Source organism: Mustelus asterias, chromosome 11 (assembly GCF_964213995.1).
Source record: "Mustelus asterias chromosome 11, sMusAst1.hap1.1, whole genome shotgun sequence".
Taxonomy (NCBI): domain Eukaryota; kingdom Metazoa; phylum Chordata; class Chondrichthyes; order Carcharhiniformes; family Triakidae; genus Mustelus; species Mustelus asterias.
Window position 1 is genome coordinate 45,288,180 of NC_135811.1, and position 21,479 is coordinate 45,309,658.

Here is a 21,479-nt window from a genome sequence, read left to right on the forward strand (position 1 = left end):
ACATGGAAGAGTCACCTTTTGATTAAATTGGTTATTGTTCAATAATATTGACAGACATACAAATATCCTGTAGCTTTGTTTAAAGCAATGCTAAATATTTTCCAAGCATCAATTGGATCATTGTTGGAATACCGTGTCCAGCTTTGGCATTTTTACTTCAGAAACTAAATTACAGATATGGAAGGATGCAGAGGAGTTTCACCAGCATTACATTAGGAATGAGTATCTTCAGTTATGAGAGACTGGAGAAAAGTTTCCTTTGTTCTAAAGAGATCATCCAATTTGGGGGTCAAAAATTTGGAAGGGGTTTGAAGAACTATTTCCACTGGTCAGCAACTCTAACTAATAGTATATGGCAAGCCTGATCAGAAACAGTGCAAGAATTAGAAACCAAGCAAAAATTTACACATGCTTCAGGATCACAGAGATTTAAGCAACCTGTATAGAATCCACAATATGCTATTTATTGTGGTTTGAGGGGCCAAACAATCATCTTCCATCGTATTTATTTGACAGTTACTGCTGCATCCGAGGGAGTTGCTCAGAAGATAGATTACTTTCTTTACACGGTGTTCAGTTTATATTATTTTAAATAACCTCTTATTCTACTTTGAGCTTTTTCAACATGGCAGGCACGTCAACACAATCAGAATTTCTGGGTTATTGGTTTTACATCTTTTCAAAACATTTTGCCCACCATTTAAAAAACATTTATAATGGGATTAAGATTAATATTCAATTTGATACAATCCCAGCAAATGAAAGTTTTTAAAAACACCATCACGTAGCTGGTTTAAATTTCCAGCTATGACGTTTGACAACCTAAATATTATGAGGTAAATTAGTTTGTTCTCACATAGGATCTTAATGTTCCATTGCTGGAATATCACAATCCCAGCTTTAGTTGTGTCTGGAACTAAATTTTAAAATCTCTACACTGTTGAGCTACAAGGATAGAAGCTTAGACCAGCCTTCAACAAATGAAAACACGTTTTACATCATTGTTTATGGGACTTGCGGTAGAAATGAAAACATCTCATGGTGTATAGACCAGAGTGTGAAACGGCATGCGTTGTTAACACACAAAATCTCAATCTTTTTCTTAAATCATGCTTATGGATGTAATTTTAGGCAAGCTAACAATACACTAAATGGTGATAAATGTAAAGCCATATCTTGGTGAGCGATTCTTGCAACACTAATGGTGTACATGTGCATAAGAAGTGTGGTGCAATGCTAAGGGAGCGATCTGAATACATCAGTACTTTTAAATGGAAAGATACATATCAAAAGGCTAGAATTTAGTACAGCAAGGGAAATAAGTTTTCAACAAACACAGTTGGACAATTGTTCTGGCCGCAGGTCCAGAGTAATCAGAGGTGCATTCATTCCTAACAGCATCAGTGAAATAAAAAACTCCCACGTTTTAATATTTGTTCTTAAAGTAATTAAAATTTAAATGTTTAAGTTCCCAACTGGAGGGTATCAGATTTAAACTGTTTTGAAACATACCCTCAAGTCTGACTGCTGCACAAAAAAAAATAGCACTAATATCTTATTTTAACCATAGTGTCAATAATGTTTCCTGGGTGAACAACGATAAATAAACTGTCATCTTGTTCAGCAGCAAGATTTTTAAATAAACCCAATTATTAGCTGAGCAAATATATACATCAAAAGCAGTACTGGCACACCATACTTTTCAACTCCACTGCACATTTCTAGAGCCAGAATCATTTACCTTAATAAGAGTTGGAAATGGTGGAGCATCATTTTCCAAAGGTAAAATCTCAAAATTTGTAGGAATGAATTCATTCTTCATCGGCAATTTGAACTTTCCATTTAGGTCTGCATTCTGCCACTTCTGTAAGAATAAAGAGAAGCTTCTTTACTGCAAACAACATGGATTAAATATTTACTCATTGTGTGGTGTAGAATCCTGTCATCTTTAAAATAGGATTTCTAGACAAACCAGATTTTACAATAGAATGCTGTGGACTCATAGCATTTTTAAAATTTGCAGCACAGCTGTCTACCAGATCGGAGATTACTACTGGAGTTGTGATCTGGAAAGTATATTTTTGGTGGCCAAAGTACAAGGTCATCCAATCCCTTGTAAACAAATGCTGATCGCCTGAAAAAAAAATAGACTAGTATGCAGGTACAGCAAGTAATGAGGAAAGTTAATAAAATGTTATAATTTATTGAGAGGGGTATTAAATACAAAAGTAAAGAGGTTATACTGCAGCAGTACAGGGCACTAGTGAGACCACATTTGGAGTACTGTATACAGTATTGGTCACCTTAGTTAAGGAAATATGCAAATGTGTTGGAAGCTGTTCAGAGAAGGTTCACCAAACTAATGCCTGTAATGGGTGGGCTGCCTTATGAGGAAATAACAAAGAACAAAGAACAGTACAGCACAGGAAACAGGCCCTTCGGCCCTCCAAGCCTGTGCCGCTCCTTGGTCCAACTAGACCAATCGTTTGTATCCCTCCATTCTCAGGCTGCTCATGTGACTATCCAGGTAAGTCTTAAATGATGTCAGCGTGCCTGCCTCCACCACCTTACTTGGCAGCGCATTCCAGGCCCCCACCACCCTGTGTAAAAAACATCCCTCTAATATCTGAGTTATACTTCGTCCCTCTCACCTTGAGCCCGTGACCCCTCGTGAACGTCACTTCTGATCTGGGAAAAAGCTTCCCACCGTTCACCCTATCTATCCCCTTCATAATCTTGTACACCTCTATTAGATCTCCCCTCATTCTCCGTCTTTCCAGGGAGAACAACCTCAGTTTACCCAATCTCTCCTCATAGCTAAGACCCTCCATACCAGGCAACATCCTGGTAAACCTTCTCTGCACTCTCTCTAACGCCTCCACGTCCTTCTGGTAGTGCAGCGACCAGAACTGGACGCAGTACTCCAAATGTGGCCTAACCAGCGTTCTATACAGCTGCATCATCAGACTCCAGCTTTTATACTCTATACCCCGTCCTATAAAGGCAAGCATACCATATGCCTTCACCACCTGTGTTGCCACCTTCAAGGAATTGTGGACTTGCACACCTAGGTCCCTCTGTGTTTCTATACTCCTGATGACTCTGCCATTTATTGTATAACTCCTCCCTACATTATTTCTTCCAAAATGCATCACTTCGCATTTATCCAGATTAAACTCCATCTGCCACCTCTCCGCCCAATTTTCCAGCCTATCTATATCCTGCTGTATCGCCCGACAATGCTCTTCGCTATCCGCAAGTCCAGCCATCTTCGTGTCATCCGCAAACTTGCTGATTACACCAGTTACACCTTCTTCCAAATCATTTATATATATCACAAATAGCAGAGGTCCCAGTACAGAGCCCTGCGGAACACCACTGGTCACAGACCTCCAGCCGGAAAAAGACCCTTCGACCACTACCCTCTGTCTCCTATGGCCAAACCAGTTCTCCACCCATCTAGCCACTTCTCCTTGTATCCCATGAGCCTTAACCTTCTTAACCAACCTGTCATGTGGGACTTTGTCAAATGCCTTACTGAAATCCATATAGACGACATCCACGGCCCTTCCTTCATCAACCGTTTTTGTCACTTCCTCAAAAAACTCCACCATGTTGGTCAGGTTAGGCTTGTATCCACTGGACTTGGGAAGAGCCCAAGAGGCGACATGATTGAAACAGCTAAGATGCTGGGCGATCTTGACAGGGTGGATGTGGAGAGGATGTTTCCCTCTCGTGGGCGAACTAGGGGTCACTGTTTAAAAATAAGGGGTTGCCTGTTTAAAACAGGTGAAGCAAAATTTTCTCTTGGGAAGGTCGAGAGTCTTTGGAACTCTCTTCCTGAAAAGGTGGTGGAAGCAGAGTCTTCGAATATTTTTAAGGCAGAGGGGATAGGTTACGATTGGATCAGCCACAAACTTATCAAATGTCACAGCAGGCTCAGGAGGCTGAATGGCTTACCCCTGTGCCTCATTTGTTGTTAAAGCTATACAAAGGTCACACATCATGAATGTGAGAAATTAGCATGGTATAAATCACGGTTTTGCAGTTAGTCTTGATAGGCCCATTCTATCAGCATAAAACCCGATAAGGTTTTTCCTCTAAATTAGATTTTCTTATAAATTTAAAAGTAACACTTTGCTGAACTCATAAGATTGATAATACCACATAAATACTTATCCATTTGAGACTCCAGCCCCAGAATAACAGCAATATGGTTGACATTTAACTGCCTTCTGAAATGGACCAGCAAACCACTCAGTTAAAGGGCAAATAGGGATGGATAACAAATGCTGGCCTTGTCGTCAGGTACACCAAATTCCCACAAAAGAATACATTTTTAAAATATTAGTTCAAAATTTTTCAAGGTTCTCAATTGTATGAGCACAGAAAACAAAAAAGGAAAAGACTGATCATAACCCTGGATCACAAATTGTTCTGTAGTCTTTTATCATCAAGTCTCCCTCAAATTATTTTAGGATGCTCTGCTGTGTTAAAGACAGAGTATAAATGCAAGTTGCGTTCAAGACGCCATTAGGAAAAAAACTAAACAGCTCCACCTTCCTTGCAGAAAAAAACCCACAACTACACATTAAAAAAAACCCAATGGGTCCAATGTGCAATACATCCAAACCTCAAAGTTTTACATCGAATTACTGGTTTTTATGTAGGACACTATTTTAAAAGTTGTCTAGCTGTTCATCAACCTCTGTTCAGATATGAAGGGCTGTATTAGATAGAAAATAAAGGCAACACTTTGCAACTTAAAAGGACATAAAAATTCATTATTTGTGATTCTCAAATTAACATAGTTTATTGGACAGCTAATATTCTAAACACAAGATACTTTGGACTATATTTTTCCAATTCCATAACTATTTGTTGTACAACTATGTGCAAAATTGTCCAGTGTAACGTGTAACAAAAATCAGTACATTTCAAACAGCATTATTGTGTGCATCAAGAGAAACTAAAAGGAATTGAACTTCAACTAAAACAATTTACATCATCTCTACTAGGGTAAGTGTGTTTACCCACCTCAATGACATCAGCACCAATGGCTTCCTGCTTGTAATGTGTGCCGTACCATTTCTCTGTTTTGTCAGTTTGCCCTTCAAACGATTTAGAAACCACTGCCACACTGTCGGGGGAAGCACAGTTGAAATGAAGTAATTAATGACTAATGCCATCCTTTCAGATTTGAGGCTTGTGATTTATATCTGTAATGTTAAGCCACTTGGTCACTGTGCAAACTTGGAGCAAGTATTAGAGATTGAAATAATCCAAACAAATTACAACATGCCTGATGACTGTGATCCATACTTCTATTTGGCATTGTATGAAAATGGTGAAATGCTGGAGGGCAGGGGGAGTTTGTGATTTAAGTCCAGCACTGGAGTTGACAAATAAGTGCAATATTTCCTTTTAGAATGTACATTTATTCTATCACTCTGCTTCAATTTTGGTTCGCCAAGCTTCAAATTGAATATGGCTGTGGCATGAATAGAAGAATAAATAATGCAAAACATTTCATTGTATTTTGTTAACCAGTAGTGCTGCATACACTGTAAAAACATGTTCTCTAATAAAAATTTGATTAGACTGGCATATCCTTGATAGAAATAATCCAGGTGCCTAAATGAAACTAGTCAAAAACCAGCAAAAAGAGTCTATTATTCAACTCAATTTAAATCAGTTCAGATTTCCAAAATAATCTAATTACCTCCACAGTGAATCTTCCACTCAAACTTTCCTCCCCAACCACAACGATAGTGTGGAGTTTGCTCTCAGTGGCAAATGAATGGTGCTCATCGTTCACCTCTGACAGCTGCCCAAAGAGGCTTGTTAGAGATTTTCCCATATTCAACATGGTGCATGCCACAGCTGTGACTTGTCCAAGAGGTCTTTCAACCAGATTGAATGATCCTTACTGGGACAGAGTCCAAACCAGAAAATGGGAAATAGATGATTTATACAATGAAATAAAAATTATAGATGGACTTAAAGGGAGAAAGATAAAAGATAAACGAGAACATAAATGTAAAAATTACTCAAGATGTTTTTAGTCTCCAACATTTTCTGAGGGAATGAGACTGCACACTTGTAAACTTAATGTTTCAGGACCAGCGACGTTGCTCAGCAGGAACCATCACTTATCACACTCTTTAAAGCTAATTTCTAAATGCAACAGCATTTATTTTTCATGCAGAACTAGTGGAAAAGTACAACTTAACCTATTACTTACTACCTGTGGAAGAGCAGGGCATTATTGACAATAAAGTTTGGATTTCTGTGTTGAACTGCACATATGCAGATACCAGAAGCTGCTGTCAGAATGTGCTGCTGGCCTAGTCATTATGACAGCAAAATCTGGCAAAAATGGCCAGATTGATTAGGAACGTGACAATACCCCTACCAGCCCAGTCATTAAACTTAGGATTGGAGTTAAAAATAAGATGCAATTGATGCACATGTGGAAGTTGAATAAGCAATTAAAAGGGACCATATGTTACAATATATCAGATACAACCATGTTTCTGACAAGTCAGAACATTTACAAATTAATTGAAGAGGACAGTTCCCAGAGATGAACCAAGAAAGAAAGATCGAAATAAGAGGACATCAAAGTAGTGAAGTTCAGAGATTGTGGGTTTGGAATCAGTGTCCTATGCCAGGAAAGAGTTCTAGACAGATGATTTATTTAAAATATTATACTCAAATAATTTGATAAAGGGTCATGTAACAGGCTTGTCAGCAAAGTTGAAGTCCATACAATAAAAGAGAGAGTGACAGAATTTATGAAATGACAGGAAACAAAGCAGTGGTGAATGGTTGCTTTTCAAAATGGAGGGGTTCCACACAGGGAATGGTGTTGGGATCCCTGCATTTCTTGATGACCCAGACTTGGGTTGCAGAGCACAATTTAAAAATTTGTGGGTTATACAAATATTGGAAACATTCTGATGTGTGAGGAAGATAATAGACGTCTAAAAATTGGTTACTGGAACAGGCAGACAAAAATTAATGTAAACAAGTATGAAGTAATAAATTTGATAGCAATAACAAGAGTTCATATAAAGTAATAGGTACAACTAGGTGCAGGAGCAGGCGACCTGCAGTTCAAATCCTTGTTGGTGGCAAGTCAGATTGAGAAAGCTGTTAATATGGGCTTTATAAAAGGGGGCATAAAATATAACAAGGAAATTATGAAGAATCAGTATAAACACTGTTTCTGCCTCATGTGCTTAATTCTGAGCACCACACTAGGAACGATATGATGGCATTAGTAAGGTTGCAGGAAGATTCACAAGAATGGTTCCAGGGATGAGAAACTTCAGTTACAGGAATAGATCGGAGAAGCTGGGACTGTTCTTCTTAGCAAAGTTTAAGAAATCTGATAGAGGTTCATGAGCGGTCTGGACAGAGCAGATGGGAAGAAACTGTTCATGTTGTCAGAAGAATTAAGAACCAAAGGGCACTGATTTAAGGTTTTTGACAAAAGAAGCAATGACATCCGTTTCCAGGATACAGATGTTTCAGGCAGGATAGAGGGGGATGTAAAGGGGTGGAGGAGTTGCACTACTGGTTAAAGGAGAATATCACAGCTGTACTGCGGGAGGACACCTCGGAGGGCTCATACAGCGAGACAATATGGGTAGAGCTCAGGAATAGGAAGGGTGTAGTCACAATGTTGGGGATTTACTATAGGCCACCCAACAGCCAGCGGGAGATAGAGCTACAGATATGTAGGCAGATTTTGGCAAGGTGTAAAAGTAACAGGGTTGTTGTGGTGGGAGATTTTAACTTCCCCTATATTGACTGGGACTCACTTTGTGCTAGGGGAATGAATGGGGCAGAGTTTGTAAGGAGCATCCAGGAGGGCTTTTTGAAACAGTGTGTAGATAGTCCAACTAGGGAAGGGGCCGTACTGGACCTGGTATTGGGGAATGAGCCTGGCCAGGTGGTCGACGTTTCAGTAGGGGAGCCGTTTGGGAACAGTGACCACAATTCAGTAAGCTTTAAAAGGTACTGATGGATAAGGATAAGTGTAGTCCTCAAGTGAAGGTGTTAAATTGGGGAAAAGATTAATTACAACAATATTAGGCAGGAACTGGAGAATGTAGATTGGGGCAGATTTTTGAGGGCAAATCAATATTTGGCATGTGGGAGGCTTTCAAGTGCAAGTTGATAGGAATTCAGGACCAGCACATTCCTGTAAGGATGGAGGATAAGTAAGGCAAGTTTCGGGAACCTTGGATAACAAGAGATATTATGAGCCTAGTCAGAGAAAAAGGAAGCATTTGTCAAGACTAGGAGTACCCAAAGCAAGTGTGGAATGTAAGGAAAGTAGGAAGAAACTTAAGCAAGGAGTAAGGAGGACTGAAAGGGGTCACAAAGTCATTGGCCAGCAGGAAAATCCCGAGGCTTTTTATACATACATAAAGAGCAAGAAGGTAGCCAAGGAGAGGGTTGGCCCACTCAAGGACAGGGGAGGGAATCTATGCATGGAGCCAGAGGAAATGGGCAAGGTATTAAATGAGTACTTTGCGTCAGTATTCACCAAAGAGAAGGACTTGGTGGATGATGAGTCTGGGGAAGGGTAGTTTGAGTCATGTTGACATCAAAAAGTGGGGTCTTCAGAAACATCAAGGTAGACAAGCCCCCAGGGCCTGATGGGATATACCCCGGAATACTGAGAGGCGCAAGGGAGGAAATTGCTGGGGCCTTGAGAAATCTTTGTATCCTCACTGGCTACAGGGGAGATACAGTAAGAAGTCTCACAACACCAGGTTAAAGTCTAACAGGTTTATTTGGTAGCAAAAGCCACTTCACCGCACAGGACTTTCAACCGATGCTATACACTAGATACATTGATGACATTTTCTTCCTTCGGACTCATGGTGAACAATCATTGAAACAACTATATGATGACATCAACAAGTTCCATCCCACCATCAGACTCACCATGGACTACTCTCCGGAATTGGTTGCATTCTTGAACACACGCATCTCCATCAAGGACGGCCACCTCAGCACCTCACTGTACCGCAAGCCCACGGATAACCTCACGATGCTCCACTTCTCCAGCTTCCACCCTAAACATGTTAAAGAAGCCATCCCCTACGGACAAGCCCTCCGCATACACAGGATCTGCTCAGATGAGGAGGATCGCAACAGACACCTCCAGATGCTGAAAGATGCCCTCATAAGAACAGGATATGGCGCTCGACTCATCGATCGACAGTTCCGACGCGCCACAGCGAAAAACCGCACCGACCTCCTCAGAAGACAAACACGGGACACGGCGGACAGAGTACCCTTTGTCGTCCAGTACTTCTCCGGAGCGGAGAACCTACGGCATCTCCTCCAGAGCCTTCAACATGTCATTGATGAAGACGAACATCTCGCCAAAGCCATCCCCACACCCCCACTTCTTGCCTTCAAACAACCGCACAACCTCAAATAGACCATTGTCCGCAGCAAACTACCCAGCCTTCAGGAGAACAGTGACCACGACACCACACAACCCTGCCACAGCAATCTCTGCAAGACGTGCCGAATCGTTGACACGGATACCATCATCTCACGTGAGAACACCATCCACCGGGTACATGGTACATATTCTTGCAACTCGGCCAACGTTGTCTACCTGATACGCTGTTGGAAAGGATGTCCCGAGGCATGGTACATTGGGGAGACCATGCAGACGCTACAACAGTGGATGAATGAACATCGCTTGACAATCACTAGGCAAGAGTGTTCTCTTCCTGTTGGGGAACACTTCAGCGGTCATAGGCATTCAGCCTCTGATCTTTGGGTAAGCATTCTCCAAGGAGGCCTTCATCACACACGACAGCGCAGAGTCGCTGAGCAGAGACCGATAGCCAAGTTCCGCACACATGAGGACGGCCTCAACCAGGATCTTGGGTTCATGTCACACTATCTGTAACCCCCACGACTTGCCTGGGCTTCCAAAATCTCACTAACTGTCCTGTCTGGAGACAATACACATCTCTCTAACCTGTGCTTAACACTCTCTCCACTCATTGCTTGTACCTTTGAGACTTGATTACCTGTAAAGACTCACATTCCAACCATTATTTTGTAAATTGAGTTTGTGTCTTTATCTGCCCTATTTAGAACATAGAACATAGAAAGCCACAGCACAAACAGGCCCTTCGGCCCACAAGTTGCGCCGATCACATCCCCACCTCTAGGCCTATCTATAGCCCTCAATCCCATTAAATCCCATGTACTCATCCAGAAGTCTCTTAAAAGACCCCAACGAGTTTGCCTCCACCACCACCGACGTCAGCCGATTCCACTCACCCACCACCCTCTGAGTGAAAAACTTACCCCTGACATCCCCCCTGTACCTACCCCCCAGCACCTTAAACCTGTGTCCTCTCGTAGCAACCATTTCAGCCCTTGGAAATAGCCTCTGAGAGTCCACCCTATCCAGACCTCTCAATATCTTGTAAACCTCTATCAGGTCACCTCTCATCCTTCGTCTCTCCAGGGAGAAGAGACCAAGCTCCCTCAACCTATCCTCATAAGGCATGCCCCCCAATCCAGGCAACATCCTTGTAAATCTCCTCTGCACCCTTTCAATGGCTTCAACATCTTTCCTGTAATGAGGTGACCAGAACTGCGCGCAGTACTCCAAGTGGGGTCTAACCAGGGTCCTATAAAGCTGCAGCATTATCTCCCGACTCCTAAACTCAATCCCTCGATTAATGAAGGCCAGTACGCCGTACGCCTTCTTGACCGCATCCTCCACCTGCGAGGCCGATTTAAGAGTCCTATGGACCCGGACCCCAAGGTCCTTCTGATCCTCTACACTGCTAAGAATGGTACCCTTCATATTATACTGCTGCTTCATCCCATTGGATCTGCCAAAATGGATCACCACACACTTATCCGGGTTGAAGTCCATCTGCCACTTCTCCGCCCAGTCTTGCATTCTATCCATGTCTCGCTGCAACTTCTGACATCCCTCCAAACTATCCACAACACCACCTACCTTGGTGTCGTCAGAACAGAACTCCCACTCACCTGACGAAGGAGCAGCAAGTGCTCCGAAAGCTAGTGGCTTTTGCTACCAAATAAACCTGTTGGACTTTAACCTGGTGTCGTGAGACTTCTTTCTGTGTTTACCCCAGTCCAACGCCGGCATCTCCATACCATGACTACAGGGTACATACTCTTGCAATTCGGCCAACGTTGTCTACCTGATACGCTGCAAGAAAGGATGTCCCGAGGCATGGTACATTGGGGAAACTATGCAGACGCTGCGACAACGGATGAATGAACACCGCTCGACAATCACCAGGCAAGACTGTTCTCTTCCTGTTGGGGAGCACTTCAGCGGTCACGGGCATTCGGCCTCTGATATTCGGGTAAGCGTTCTCCAAGGCGGCCTTCGCGACACACGACAGCGCAGAGTCGCTGAGCAGAAACTGATAGCCAAGTTCCGCACACACGAGGACGGCCTCAACCGGGATATTGGGTTCATGTCACACTATTTGTAACTCCCACAGTTGCGTGGACCTGCAGAGTTTCACTGGCTGTCTTGTCTGGAGACAATACACATCTTTTTAGCCTGTCTTGATGCTCTCTCCACTCACATTGTTTCGCTTCTTAAAGACTTGATTAGTTGTAAGTATTCGCATTCCAACCATTATTCATGTAATTTGAGTCTGTGTCTTTATAAGCTCTGTTTGTGAACAGAATTCCCACTCACCTGAAGAAGGGGCTAAGAGCTCCGAAAGCTTGTGTGGCTTTTGCTACCAAATAAACCTGTTGGACTTTAACCTGGTGTTGTTAAACTTCTTACAGGGTAGATCCCAGAGGATTGCCGAATAGCCAATGCTGTTCCTTTGTTCAAGAAGGGTAGCAAGAATAATCCAGGTAATTACAGGCCTTACATCAGTGGTGGGGAAATTATTCGACAGGATTCTTTGAGGCAGGATTTACTCCCACTTGGAAATAAGTGGACGTATTAACGAGAGGCAGCATGGTTTTGTGAAGGGAAGGTTGTGTCTCCCGAATTTGAGTGTTTTTCGAGGAAGTGACGAAGATGGTTGATGAGGGTAGGGCACTGGATGTTGTCTACATGGACTTCAGCAAGGCCTTTGACAAGGTCTCTCATGGCAGTCTGGTACAGCAAGCAGGTGAAGTTGCACAGGATAAGTGAGCTGGCAAGACGGATACAGAACTGGCTTGGTCATAGAAGAGAGAGGGTAGCAGTGGAAGGGTGAGTTTCTGAATGGAGGGCTGTGACAAGTGGCATTCCTCAGGGACCTTATGATATGAAGGAAAATGTAACTAACTGATTTGATTACTAAGTTTGCAGACAACACAAAGGCTGGTGGATTTGCGGGTAGCGATGAGGACTGTCAAGAGGATACAGCAGGATGTAGTCGGTTAGAGACTTGGGCGGAGAGATGGCAGATGGAGTTTAATCAGGACAAATGTGAGGTAATGCATTTTGGCAGGTCTAATAAAGATAGGAAATATACAGTAAATGGCAGAACCTTTGAGTATTAGTAGGCAGAGGAATCTGGGTGTAGATACACAGGTCACTGAAAGTGGTAACGCAGGTGGAGAAGGTAGTCAAGGCGGCATATGGCATGCTTGCCTTCATCGGCTGGGGCATTGAGTTTAAAAATTGGCAAGTCATGTTGCAGCTTTATAGAACCTTAGTTAGGCAGCACTTGGAATACAATGCTCAATTCTGGCTGCCACACTACCAGAAGGATGTGGCAGCTTTGGAGAAGGTACAGGAAAGATCTACCAGGATGTTGCCTGGTATGGAGGGTGTTAGTTACAAGGAGAGGTTGGAGAAATTTGGTTTGTTCTCACTGGAACGATGCAGGTTGAGGGGCGACCTGATAGAAGTCTACAAGATTGAGGGGCGTAGACAGAGTGGATAGTCAGAAGCTTTTTCCGAGGGTGGAAGAGTCAATTACTAGGGGGCATAAGTTTAAGGTGCTGGCTAGGTTGTGGAAGCAGGTATGACAGTGACATTTAATGGGTGTCTTGATGAATACATGAATAGGATGGGAATAGAGGGATACAGTCCCTGGAAGGATAGGGGGTTTTAGTTCAGTCGAGCAGCATGGTCAGTGCAGGCTTAGAAGGCCAAAAGGCCTGTTCCTGTGCTGTAATTTTCTTTGACAACAGGAGGAAAACCTTTATGCAGCAAGTGATTAGGTTCTGGAATGCACTACCTCAGAACATGATGGAGGCAGATTCAATCAAGGCTCTTCATCTAAAGTGGAAAAAATTGCAGGACTACAGGGATAAGGCAGCAGACAGGACCAGATGGGTTCTCTTGCAGAGAGCTGCCATGGACAAGGACCACCAAATGGCTTCCTCCTTTACAGTAACCATTCTAGGATTCTATAATGCAGAGGCTGCATAAAGCAGATTATTGTTGCTAAACTCAGTAGCAGGATGTCCATGCATTGAAGGATTACAACAAAAATTGGAGCAGATAATGTGAATAAGCTCAAAAGTAAATCAGACAACCAAATACCTCCACAACGGCCATTCACAAAGAGACAATAATCAAAAAAACCCAACACAAGATAACAACTTTTTCCACTTTCTTTTAGGGCTTCTGGTGAAAGTTGTGCCATCTTGTTCAGGCTGTGTGGCATCATTGTGCAAAAACACTGAACACCCTAAAAGTTCTGCACTTACCTCAATGACATGCACTAAACTCAACAGCAAAATTTACCACCAAACAACTGCTGTAAACTGACTTTTACAAGAATGGTGTCTCATTACTTCTAATTTCCAATTATTGGAGAGTTTTCTTAACAAATTTAAATTGTTTTCTTTCTGAGATTGTCAATGAATTCAATATTCCAAATTGGCGCTTGCTAATTCAGATTCTGTGTTGCTCAGTAACAATTCTAATGATTTATTTTTTAAAAATGAAATAGAACAATTCTATTTCTTAAGATGACCCAAGTTGCTGGCCTTGTTCACACAGATTCCAAATATCTTGTACGGGTCACTGCATTTGGGATGGTTGACTGACAGGAATGTACCACTGTTAAAAAAGCCAGTAAAAACTCTATGGGCAAATGAAAACAATGAATTGCTAGCACTGCTCACTTGCTGACAAGCAAGCAAAATCCATATGCACTGGTAAATGGCTGATTTAGAAGCTACCAACCTATCTTTAACTTCCTCAGAGATTATTAACTTCAAAACATCAGTAAGACGATATAGGGTTCATGTTTTATTTCACACTTGCAGCCACTAACAGTACAAGAGTAACTTACCGCACAGTTTCCGGTCTCAGTTTGTCCAGTACCATTTGAATTAAGTCAGCCCTAAACTCTTCCAGCAGGTATTCAGCTGCAAGTACTTCATGAATGGGATAGTACTGGTAGATTTAAAAAAAAGGATATGACTATACAGCAAGAAATTAACAACGTAATTGATCATGGGTTGTATACACTCATCTTCACAGATGGCAAGTTAAAGTTTACACAACAAAAGATGACAAATTTTCAGTGCAATCTCAGAATATTGGTTAAAAACTTCAGGTCCCCATGCTAAGAATTTGGCCCTACAGTGCTTATATATTTCCTTTGAAGTGGGTTGTTCAACAAATGACAATGACTACACACTGGGCATTATTAGCACAATGGATATGTAATAACTTGAATACAACTACTTCCACAGGTTACTTTTGTTAAGCTATATATGGCATGCTGAGAATTTGCAGTTGATATGGCTATCGTTTGCTCAATTACATTTAGCACTTGTGTTCAATTGTGAGCAAAGAGATTTGAACAAGGTAACAATCTCTTATGCCACCTACCACTTTTGTGCACCCCGTCTGCTGCCCAAGTAGGAAGTGGATACAAAAGCATGGCTCGGCACTGCCCAATCTACACAAGATCTCTTACTTTTGGAAACCCTAGGTCTCTGCTCTATGGCCTCTCTTGGCAAAGCCAAAATGAGAAATCCTTTAAGCACACACGTGCACCCCATCATTCACATTACATGTATAGAAACAGGCCACCACTGCAAGATCAGAATATTTAAGAATTTCTGCTTTCCCTTTGCTAATCCACACATTGTCCAACCAAATCAGTCACTATGAATCTTGTTAGGATGCATTACTGATATAACTCTCAAAGCTCCCACACAAGTTGTCAGGTACAACAATCCTTACTTGGATATTGTGGACTAGGCAACACATCTTTTCAAAATAAAAGAGCTCTTATGTTATCCTATGAGCCATGCAATTACAACCGTTTAGTTTCTGACAGTAACGATACCTATTTTGTTCGATACATAATACAGGGCCAAAATACAGTACTGAACTGTGACTCAAGAGTAATATACCCCCAAAACCCTATCTGCTCCACACCCTGAAAAGGCTCCCACAGAATCCTTTCTACATGCTAGTTGGGAACAATTTTTTGAGAATCAGCACTCAGCAAGAATTGTGTTAAATTGTGACTTAGTGCCAGAAAGAACGAAAATGATTTCAAATAGGGACAGCAATGGAAGCATCTATATCTCACTGAGCATCAAAGCCATCAGCTGCTAGGGAGAATTAAGTTTAAAAGAGGTGGTGGGAGACAGTTTGAAAGTATTTCTCTTTTCCCTAGCCCCTTCCTTCATTGTGACATTGTTGTTTATTATGTTTGTTGAAAGCAACATAATAAACAATTGGCTAATCTTAAAACAACAGTTTTAAAAAGTACTGCAGAAAATAAAGGAATAACATTAAAAATAAATATAGCAAAGAAGGAAATTTTACATACATGCAACAAGCCAGCAAGTCTTGAAGTGTAGCCACGTGGTCGTTCTTTATCTTTGAACCTAAATGCCATAGCATTTAAATCCTAAATTTTAAAACAATAAAAAGCTATTAATAGTCAGTTGCTGAAGGAACTCAAGATATCCATAAATTACTGCAGCTTTTGGAAACAAAAAGGCACTCAAGTCCACATATCAAAAATGAGACACAGAACAATAGAAAATTGCTATACTGATTCTCAGGTTAGGATATACTCTACTGCGGTGTCCCAATAGTTCAGTTGATAAACACATTGTGTAAATGACTGCAAAAAAAAAATTGAATGGTCCAGATCTCTGCCAAGTTATCAGATTTCAGGTGGAGTGACAGAGGGTGCAAGAGCTGGCCTCATATCATAGATTCCAAATCACAGTGGCTATCCAATGGTCCCAGCTGGAAAATGCATGACCTAACATCAGTCATGGACACACTGCCCCCAAAATAGAATAAATAGCCCATCAACATTCACTGCCCAAAACAAAGAATGGCCACTCTGCCAAATGTCCTAACCGTACCATTCTCAGGATCATACTCTAGCAAGTCAATACCTTCAAGAGGAGAATGGGAGGGGAAATAACAAAATAAATAAAAATCAATTCAAAATTACCTCAAAAGGTAGTCAAATTGCTGTTGTTTATAAACATAGACCGTTATAAAGGAAAATGATCTGAGGAGTTGAATAATGTAACACTGTCTTGCCAAATTCTAGTAAACGCTGCTTTACTATTCAGTAAAGTGAATTTTATTTCTGAAAATTAACTTTAAAAATCCATTAATAGATACAATCCTTAATGAAGTTAATTCATTGTTTTAAAACAATCTCAAAGTCTGCATCTGCAACACCTCAGTTCTGAGTAAACTAGCTAATCACGTGCCAAACCTATTACCAAATATTAGTGGTACCAATTATATACTCAGTGAAATATTAGCAGTACAAAGAGTAGCAGAACACAAGTTCTGATCTATTTTATTTAGTCAATTATCAAATATTGAGCATCTGACTAGGTATTTTCCCTGTTTACTTTCTGCAGAGTGTTATGATTTGCAAAGTAGCTCAAATGATCAATAAAGTCAGATTTTGTTCATTACCTTGCACTCCTTGAAAACCCACTCTTGTGGCCCTTCTGTACGTAGTTTATTAACATACTGGAACATGTGTAGAATTATATCATCAACATGCACTGCATAATGGTATGGAAAGAAAAGACAGTCACATGATCAACGGTAGCTTCATGGTCACCAAGACGAGCTTTATATTCCAGATTTTATTAATTGAATACAAATCCTACCAATTGTCAATGGTGGTATTCGAATCCATATCCCCAGAGTATTAGTCTGGGACTCTGGGTTATTAGTCCAGTGACATTACCATAACACCACCATCTCCCCAAATATTATCTGTTCAAATAAATCATGACTGCACTGCAAGACCCAAATACATTCATTCTGCCAGTATCTGCTAGCTAAAAATAATTACTGTCCTAACAGTAACATCTGTTCCCATAAATGCTACATTAATGCACTGCAAACCAAATACATACTTGGGCAAGTTTCTGAAAATAAATGCAAACTACAGCTCACATCAAGTACAATTGGAGCTTCATTTTTGCCAAGTTTGATGTCAACTGTACTTCAAAGACATCCTTGCTTCAAACAGATTTAACTTCTCTAGAATTTAAACAAAACTATAACATGGCATCTCAAAACTTTTGATATGCGCTACTCAAGCATAATAGAAGTTTAAAAGAACATAGAAATCACAGTTGCTTCTAAAATGCATACTATACTTACCAAGCCCTTCTTCAGTAAGATCCACATTAATGATGAAAAACATAAAACCTTTAGCTCCTTCTTTTTGTCCTCCAACAAGAGTGTTTACCCAGCCTGGAAAGCAACACGGAAAAAGCTATTAAATCATTTCACTTTGAATCACGTAGGTATTCACTGGAGTTACCATAATAATAAAGAATACTGAACATGGAGAAAAAAAAAGAGAAATGCTCATATTTCACACTTCATTTAGAGACAGTTAACAAAATTGTGCTTTATAACAAACGGATGCGCTACTACACTGACATTACAGGAGAGAATATAGAATACCTACAGTGCAGAACAAGGCCATTTGGCCCATCGAGTCTGCACCAACTCTCCAACAGAGCATCTTTTCTAGGCCCGCCCCCTGCCCTATCCCCGTAACCCCATGCATTTACCCCACCAATCCTCCTAACCTACATACCTTGGGTCACTAAAAGGCAATTAAGTGGCCAATCCACTTAACCTGCACAGGTTTGGACTGTGGGAGGAAACCAGGGCACCCGCAGAAAATTCATGCAGACACAAGGAGAATGTGCAAACTCCACACAGACACCCATGGCTGGAATTGAATCCGAGTCCCTGGTTCTGTGAGGCAGCAGTGCTAACCACTGTGCCCCCGTGCTGCCCATATTGATGAACTACCGCAAAGTATCATGTTATGTGACATGAGAATGCTACAGGATAATGTCCCGACACATGGTAGCATGATGCATTGCATTGATATATTGATGCACTATAAAATATTACACAATGAAAAGTGGTAGTTCAGCATATCAATTAATGCACTGTATAATATTACAGAGCAATAGGGCTTGAACCGTAGACTGGTTACATGGTTGATTCTTGACCTTGCCAAGGAAAGTAAGCAGGCAAGTCCTCAAGGTCCATTTGTGCACAAAATAGTGACAGAATAGGAACAGGCAATCACCACCATGAAGTTGGTATGCCCCTTTTTAGCTGTGGGTAAGTAAATAAAAGAAAGAATGAGGGGGGAGGGAAGGTAATGGAATGGAACTATATATTTAAACCATAAATTGAAAATGAGATTCGGGAGTTCATTGTAATCAAATTTCTGAATTTTGCATTTTCTTGCTACCTCAAATGTAAACAAGCATTTCAAACATCTGTAATTTGTAAATTTTCCTGATTTGTAAGAGGAGTCACACCGAACTGGGAGGTATTTAAATGGAGGCCAGGTGTCTCCTTGAAAAAGATTTTTTTTTTTTAAATCTATATCCTGATATGATCAATGAAAACTAAAGGGTATCACTGATCATTAAAGGGTTTCTATGTACTGTTGAAAATGATTTTAGGAAAAAAGTGGGGGGTATGGAGGAAGGGAAAAATGTAAGCATTACCTTTGGATTTGAGTTCTGACAGAAGACTCCCTGGTCCTTCATGACCAATTAAATGTCCAAGGTAATGGCCTGGATTTGATTTGTAATATTTCTGAAGATCTGGTATAGGAAAAGTGACATAAAGATTCCGGATGTCCTTGATAGGTACCACTTTATACAGTTGCTGTAAAACATGTTCCATTAGTGATTATATTAATTCAAACTTCAATTTTTCATGCACATTTAATGGTTTAAAAATTGAACTGCAAGTAACTTTTCATATGCAAATAGCTGTCATCTTAATTCACGAGTTTGTTTTGCTGTTACAAGGATAGCTTTAGATGTCACACACTATTATTTTTTTAACCCAAATACTTTGAAGTTATTTGTGCAAGAATGCACATATTACTCTAAATTAATTTTGTTGCATTTACTGAAGCAAACATTTCATCTGTAAAAAAACTCAAATACTGTATGTGCAACAGCAGAGTACATATTCATCATTAAACTGTGATCAGCCTTTTTGTAGCAAAACTGCAGTCCTGCAAGTTAAGCTATTGTAAACACGATGACAATGAAGATCAGTACAATTACTAGCAGTGATTAAATGTGTCCTGCTTTTTCCTGCTAATCACTGCAATGCTTCCATACTTTCCTCAACATCTTGCATTGATAAAGCAGGGGAGGAGGGGTGTTTTTGAGCTGGGCTTTTATATGATCCAGCTTTCAAAGCAACCCATTCTCAGGATTTTCTAATGTCCATTGAAAAATGGTTTTCAAGCATTATAAGAAGTTTAACAACACCAGGTTAAAGTCCAACAGGTTTATTTGGTAGCAAAAGCCACACAAGCTTTCGAGGCTCTAAGCCCCTTCTTCAGGTGAGTGGGAATTCTGTTCACCCGAAGAAGGGGCTTAGAGCCTCGAAAGCTTGTGTGGCTTTTGCTACCAAATAAACCTGTTGGACTTTAACCTGTTGTTAAACTTCTTACTGTGTTTACCCCAGTCCAACGCCGGCATCTCCACATCATTTCAAGCATTATACAGAGTCAGTAAACTGCATGTGTTACAAATGTGCCGTTGTAGGAAAGACTAAAACTTCCAGTGAAGTTACTGTCGCGTGAATCAATGATATGGAGACTGGCTTTTATTCACGATTTGGTCCAGTTACCATCCTCAATGGGGCATTTGTAATTTCTGGGAGTAGGACAAGAAAAGCAAGGTCCTTCAGAGTGAAGAATCTTCATAGGCATGCAGAGTCTAAACCAGGAGGTATAATTAGATTTAAATCATGTAAAGAAAGCAAAGTAAAAATTGGAAAAGATGGGTGATAGAGCAAGCAAGGGAAAAAGACAGAAAATATACACTTTAAATCAACAACACAATTAAAAGACTTCATACCTCTAACAATAAGGAGAAGGGGACAAAAGCAAATTACTGGCAATTGGAAACATCATGTGGAGATGCCGGCGTTGGACTGGGGTAAACACAGTAAGAAGTTTAACAACACCAGGTTAAAATCCAACAGGTTTATTTGGTAGCAAAAGCCACACAAGCTTTCGGAGCTCCAAGCCCCTTCTTCAGGTGAGTGGGAATTCTGTTCACAAACAGGGCATATAAAGACACAGACTCAATTTACATGAATAATGGTTGGAATGCGAATACCAAGTTGTCTGGAGACAACACACATCTTTTTAGCCTGTCTTGATGCTCTCTCCACTCACATTGTTTGTATCTTAAAGACTTGATTAGTTGTAAGTATTCGCATTCCAACCATTATTCATGTAAATTGAGTCTGTGTCTTTATATGCCCTGTTTGTGAACAGAATTCCCACTCACCTGAAGGGGCTTGGAGCTCCGAAAGCTTGTGTGGCTTTTGCTACCAAATAAACCTGTTGGACTTTAACCTGGTGTTGTTAAACTTCTTACTGAATTGGAAACATCAGCAGAAAATGCTGGAATTACTCGACAGGCCAGGCAGCATCCAATGGGGAGAAACAGCTACCATTTCATGTCTGCGACCTTCCACCAGAATGGAGGAAAATTAGAAATGCAATAGGAAGTGGGGGAGGGGCAGGAAAGAGGAAAAAGGTGGTCTATGATAGAAAGGTGGGCAGGACAATTGAAATTGCCAAAAGACTTAATGATGCTGAGAGCAAAGGAGTGGGAATGGCCCAAGCCCAAGGTCTGAAGATAGGACAGCAGCTGTTTGAATGCAAGGATTACGAATGAATCAAAAGAATTGAACTAGCAATAAACACAAAATGATCAGGGCTAATGACCTAAAATTTAACTCAATGACAAATGCAGAAAGTTATGAAATGCTTAAGCATAAAGAGGAAGTGCTCGATCTTGCATTGATCTTTGTTGGAACACTGTAGCAGGCCAAAGACAGAAAGATCAGAGTGGGAGCAAGATGAAGAACTGAAATGACAAGCAACAGGAAGCTTGGGATTATGCTTGGAGACTGAACAGAGAAGGTCCACAAAGCAGTCACC

The 21,479-nt window shown here is 40.9% G+C and overlaps 1 protein-coding gene across 4 annotated transcripts in view; it reads right to left on the reverse strand.

Moving 5' to 3' along the window:
* ide (insulin-degrading enzyme) overlaps positions 1-21,479 on the reverse strand; it is a 120,032-nt gene that overhangs the window by 60,688 nt on the left and 37,865 nt on the right. For all 4 annotated transcript variants that reach the window (XM_078223520.1, XM_078223518.1, XM_078223517.1 and 1 more), the window contains exons 7-13: positions 19,006-19,168; positions 17,624-17,716; positions 16,922-17,013; positions 15,798-15,878; positions 14,298-14,401; positions 5,038-5,140; positions 1,742-1,864 (exon numbers count right to left, since the gene is read on the reverse strand). In XM_078223520.1, coding sequence (XP_078079646.1) covers positions 1,742-1,864; positions 5,038-5,140; positions 14,298-14,401; positions 15,798-15,878; positions 16,922-17,013; positions 17,624-17,716; positions 19,006-19,168 — 759 coding nt within the window. The remainder of the gene's footprint in view (positions 1-1,741; positions 1,865-5,037; positions 5,141-14,297; positions 14,402-15,797; positions 15,879-16,921; positions 17,014-17,623; positions 17,717-19,005; positions 19,169-21,479) is intronic.